A 6,257-nucleotide genomic window follows, 5' to 3' on the forward strand; every position below is an offset into this window, starting at 1 on the left:
ACACACACACACACACACACATATACACACACACATACATACACATACACACACACACACACAATTTTTTAAGTCACTTTAAATAAATGCATCAGATAAATGAATAAACATACAATAAAAATCACATCTATTTTAAGTCACTTTAAACAAATAAAAATGAAATAAAAATACTACATCTATTTTTGTCACTGAATAAAAGCATCTGCTTAATAAATAAAATAAAAATGTATTTACATTTATTTTTAAGTCACTGAATAAAAAAAAAGGTTAAATAAACAAAATAAAAATTTAAGTCATTTCGAATAAAAGCATCTGCTAAATAATTAAAATAAGTGTAAAAAATTACATGTATTAAGTCACTTTAAATAAAACCATCTGCTAAATTAAAAATAAATACATTTTTATTACAAAATAGTCAATTAATACACACTGAAAACAAGTCTTATCTTAAACAATTTGCATCTCGTTTTAAGGATGCTTAAGTATTTATACTGGAAAATTAGACAAAAATAAAATCATATTTTGCGTTCATGTGTTTGCGTAAGTTTCAGGTTTCACACACGCATGCTTTGACTTCATCAGTGCACACACACACACGCATGCTTTGACTTCATCAGTGCGCGCGCACACACACACACACACACACACACACACACACACACACACACACGCTTTGACTTTATCCGCGCGCGCGCACACACACACACACAGAAACAAACTCCCAGTGTTTTCGGATCCATCAAAGACGTCCATGAATGCAGCACACAGAACTACGGTTCTTTCCCTCATCAGAGAGTTAATGACGTTAATTTGAGTGAGAACATGAGTCAAAACTCACTCCGGCTGCTTCTCCCGGGATACTAATTGGTATTTTCTAGCCATCTCTGAGTGAAAATTGTTTCTACATCAAAGTCACAGGCTTTGAAACAAAAAGGTTCAAATGATTTTGTGTGAACTACTGCTTTATAAAGAGGATCTCTGGATAATCCATCAGCGTTGCAGGGATTTCTTCCTCCTCTTTTCCTGTTGACTTCATCACTGGAACCAGGAAGCTCATAATAATATATTATGAAGGACGTGGCCAAAACCAGCACGAATGCAGAGTTGACATGAGCGACATGCGGCAGTATTTCAAATAGATATTTTGATCCGTTCCAAATTCTCGAAGCCGTTAAAAACTCAACGCATTATACAAGTTGATATTCAACACGAAGCATCTAAAGCGGCGCAGAACGAGTGGCATGAGCTCGTTTCTCGTGTTTTGTTTATCCGAGTCTCAGCATGAGGGACACACGGTTTACGTGTTTATACTGGGAGCAGTGAAACCACATGAGGGAACGCGCTCGCTCTCACACAGAAGATGAAGGACTCATTAGTGCGTTACGAGCTTTCTGTGATCTGCTGTTGACTTCCATCTCAAAACTATAGTGAGCGCGTAAATAAAACCAGTCTACGAAAACAAGACCACATAAGGTGAAGACACATTAAAAATGTGCTTTTAAATCTAGATTTTACATTTAAATCTTAATAAAATAAATCATAAATCGATGAATAATTAAATTGAATTAATCAAAAATATCAAAAAATATCTAAACTAAATGCAACAAAATACAATAAATGTAATAACTTGATCTTTAAATCTAAATAAATATAAATATTAATAAATATCTAAAATAAAAGATAATTATGTAATAATAATATAATAATAAGTTAATTTAAATCTGAATACAAATTAAAAAAAATAAAAAATAATAATAATAAACTAACATAACAAAAAAGTTAAAAATAAATGTAATTAACAGCAATTAAAATTTCAAATCTAAATAAAAAAATACTACAATGGATAATAAATTATTATTATCAATACAAATAATTAAAATACACTACATTTTTTAATAAATAAATAAACAAACAAAAAAGATAATGCAATATAATAATAATTGAATATTTAATTCTAAATTAAAAATAAATGGAAAATTTCATTTTTAATAATAATGATATAAAAACTATTTAAAAATCTAAAATAAATATAGCAAAAGATAATAATAAATGTAACCATAAATAATAATATTTTTTAACAATGAAAACACTGATCCAGAAACGCACATGAACTAACAGCGCTGATTTTGTACAGATTCGTCACACTAGCTCATCTCACTGAATAAGTGATTTGCAGTTGTTTTGGAAAACCATCACTTTTCACATTGGCTCCCAATTTTCCCCACACGCTTCCCCACAGAGAGCTGCTCAAAACATCCCGCAGACTGCGATTCCCTGACAACCGTAGAGGGAATATTCTGCTTTATTTACAACTTCAACTCTATAACATGCTCTCGGTTACCACAGAAAATAATTATAACTAAAGGGGCGTGACGTAATTATCCATAAAGTACTGTTTATGTGAGCAAACTCAAACAAACAGCAATTACACATCAGCAACCGACGTCTAAAACAGCAGTCCCACATCAAAAGGATGTTTTAGACAACTCAAATAACACATATTTTACTGAATAATTCCTTTTTAAGTGCTTTAACCAAAACTAGCTGGATCACATGCATGGATTCTATGTCCACGGTTTTCAAGCAAAAGATATCAAATATAATACATCAAATCAAGACTCCGTAATTAATAACCAATAATGTGAGCTTGGGGCGGGGCTTACTTGTCTGTCGAACCAATAGAAGAATAGACCATTTATGAGATTTCTAAATTCCTAATGTCTGACTTTTGAACTAATAACATGCTGTATTTAATGTAGCAATGTTAGTTAATGTGCTTAAGTTAAATAAAATAAATACAAATAATAATTTTAAAATACTTAATGTAAATAATTGAAAGGTGTTAAAAAGTAAAAGTTACACACACACATATATATATACATATACATATATATATAAATAGATTACTACTACTTATAAGCTAAACATGTGATTATAATTTTGAATAAATTTATTAATTTACTTAATTTCAAAATAAATATTTCATAATAAATTAATAATTTTTCTCTGTCCCAGGGTCTTTATAGTTAACTAAACCTAAAACCATAAAAAAAAACACTTTAAAATAAATTATAATATAAAAAATAATTTGTATAAATATTTATTAAATAACATTTAAAAAAAAAAAAAAAACTTAAACTTATTTTATTTCAGCTAGGTGCAAAAAGGCAACGTTTCTTTTACATTTAGTTTAACCTGATACTAAAAAATAACTAAAACGGAAATAAAAATTCATTTAAAATATGAATATTATTCGCTATTTTTGGTTTTCATTATAGTGATGTTGTAGTAATTGTGGTGCGTTTTTGTCTTTTTTAATTTTTTTTTTTAAACACATCTATATAGTTTATAACACTGCTCGGTCGCTCAATTTTTAAACCCCTCATTAGTTGAGATTATTTTCTGTGTTAATAGAAGTGTCACAAATACTGTTCACAGAGTAACCCAGAATATTCCTTTACCAGGCATTAAAGCCCTTTCTGAATAACAGACCAAAGCAAGCCCTCTGAGAACAGTGAGGAAGGAAGTAGAAGTATGAAGCACAGGAAGTAGATTCTGATTGGCCGGTCGGGATGCTCCACCTACCCGTTGTGCTGTTCTCCTGTGGCATTGCTCTCCAGCAGGCCGCGTCTCTGGCCCATGGCCACCTCGCACGCGTTCGCATTGGAGTAGAGGTTGATGGGCGTGTTATAGACGGACGGAAGAGGAGCGGCGGGAGCCGGAGGCAGAGCTGTCACTCTCGCCGGGGAGGAGGAGCCAGAGGAGGATGCGGAGGAGGAGTTCGCAAAGGGGGAGTGGCCGGATGCGGGTTTGGGGGCGGAGCTCGGAGAGGACAGCACGCGGCTGGCGCCCAGCGGGAAGGGAGGCTGAGGAGGCTGCTGGGACGGAGCAGCTGGGGTGAACGCAGAGGAGGCGGAAGGGATGGAGGCTTTGGGTGCAGCCGGGGACGGACTGACTGATCTGACGGTGCTAGTGGTCCCACCGAAGGGCCGTGCCGTCTTATTGTAGGCGCTGCTGCCCGGGGCGAGGCTGGCGGGGCTGCTGATGGGCACGGGCTTTATGATCTCCAGCGGTGCCTCCTACAGGAAGTGATGAAACACATGCAACACATGCTCACGTCACACAGCACACGCATGCAGGAGTCCCTCATTACAGCCCTAAAGCACGCTCACGTCACTCTTTCACATGTGGTTTAACATACAGTCTGTGGCCAATTAATTTGCATGACTAATTGATTACAGGATTCATTTTAATTCACATTATTATAGTTAACTAAAGCCATAAAAGAACATTTCCATTTCTTGAAATACAATAAACATTAACTGAAATAAAATTATAAAAGTAAAATTTTTTAGCTAGTTCCCAATTTTCATTTAGTTTAATTATGTACTAAAATAATTAACTGAAATAAATTAAAACCATTATATTAAATAAAATTAATTATATTATATTTAAAAAAAAATTATTATAATATTATAATAAAATTGAAAAATATATAGACATTTAAAAAACAAACTAAAATGACAAACTTTCATATTAAAAAATATATAAAATAAATATGTCTATACTGTTAATTATATAGTGAATCTGTGTTATTTAATATTAAATTATAGTTTCTATTGATGCGTTGAATGAGTTTTTTTATTTTTATATTTTCGGTTTTAATTTTTATATTCAATTTGGTTCCGTTTTTACATGTTGTCATTTTTTGTTTTTGTCTAGTTTAATTTTCATTTTATCTATAGTTTTTCATTTTTATTTCGGTTTGTTACTTTAGTACATCCAGTTAAACTAAACGAAAATGAAAACTTTTCTTTAAAAAGAAAAACAAATTAACTAAAATAAAATATAAAAAATAAAGAACTTAGTTAACTATAATAAATGAGACCGTATAACTGAAATATTCTCCTACTACCGGACTGTAATGAGGGGAAGCAGATCTTCAGTGTCATGCAGTAGATCATGCAGCACACGCTCAGCACACGTGTCCTAACCAGGTGTGATGCAAACCCACAAATCTCACCAGCCATGACAAGTGCTGTGTGATGAGACATTTGATTGGTCGCCTCATTTATATTCTGTCATAATGCACCGGGAGGCCCCGCCCACAGTGAAATCTCATTGAAACGAGCATTGCCGTATATTAAAATATACTCTTAATGGCTGTGATTTTGTCATTTCAAACAGCATTTCACTGCTTCTTTGACACTAAATGTCACAGACACCTTTTTATTAGGGAAAGGTTATAAATGGTTTAAGCAAACCCAATCATATTCGGTCAGCTTATTTAATGTGCATATTTAATTGACATAAAAAAATGGAGAACAACTTTTTTTGTCATCATCAGCTACATAATGCCTAAAAGGGGTTTATAGTGAGATTTTCTTTCTCTAAAAATGTAGCAGAAGCACACAAACTTTGCAATATACATATACAAACATACAATATAATAGATAATTTGTTTTCATATGATGCTAATTATAAAGAACCCTAACCCTAAAGGGAAAAGAAAAGAATAAAAAAAATTAACAAAAAAATAAATAAATACAAAAAAGGGCTTAATCATGAGCTACTTTCTTTTGGTAATTATTAGCACTCTGTTGTATATTTAAACACTTTTTAAAATCACATTTTACTGCCAAATTACCTGATACTATAAACGCTAATGTTGCACCTGGTTAGGACACGCATTACATATAATTATGTCGTTTGAAGTTTTCGTACCTTGGGGGTGTCCGTTTTAGTGACACTGGAAGATCTGCAAAGACAGAACAGATGTTTAACAAGACCTCATGATTACAAAACAATGATCTGCTGAATGAATAAAAGTCAATATGTAAATAACAGCATAAGTTTGACAGAAGTCCAGATCGAGTGAGTGAGTGAGTGAGTGTGTGTGTGTGAGAGAGTGAGTGTCTGTGTGTGAGTGTGAGTGTGAGTGTGAGTGAGTGTCCGCGTTTTTGTGACAAATGAGGACATACATTTGTATAATGACAAAGGTATGACAGGTATTACAAGGAGAAGGTGACTTTTCAGGACATTACCCCATGTCCCCACTTTTCAAAACGCTTATAAATCACACAGAATGGAGTGTATTGAAAATCTGAAATAGCACAAAGTCTCCTGTGAGGGGTAGGTTTAGGGGTAGGGTTGGTGTAGGGCAATAGAATATACGGTCTGTACAGTATAAAAACCATTACGCCTATGGAGAGTCCCCACTTTTCACAAAAACAAACCTGTGTGTGTGTGTGTGTGTG

The 6,257-nt window shown here is 33.5% G+C and overlaps 1 protein-coding gene across 1 annotated transcript in view; it reads right to left on the minus strand.

The window, feature by feature from the left end:
• The window catches only part of LOC107558981 (PDZ and LIM domain protein 5-like), a 38,747-nt gene extending 32,886 nt beyond the window's left edge, over positions 1-5,861 (minus strand). The window contains exons 1-2 of the mRNA XM_016242692.1: positions 5,725-5,861; positions 3,586-4,079 (exon numbers count right to left, since the gene is read on the minus strand). Coding sequence (XP_016098178.1) covers positions 3,586-3,641 — 56 coding nt within the window. The 5' untranslated portion in view covers positions 3,642-4,079; positions 5,725-5,861. The remainder of the gene's footprint in view (positions 1-3,585; positions 4,080-5,724) is intronic.
• Between the last annotated feature and the right edge of the window lie 396 nt (positions 5,862-6,257).

The sequence above is a fragment of the Sinocyclocheilus grahami genome, unplaced genomic scaffold (assembly GCF_001515645.1).
Source record: "Sinocyclocheilus grahami isolate Dianchi unplaced genomic scaffold, SAMN03320097.WGS_v1.1 scaffold669.1, whole genome shotgun sequence".
Classification (NCBI taxonomy): domain Eukaryota; kingdom Metazoa; phylum Chordata; class Actinopteri; order Cypriniformes; family Cyprinidae; genus Sinocyclocheilus; species Sinocyclocheilus grahami.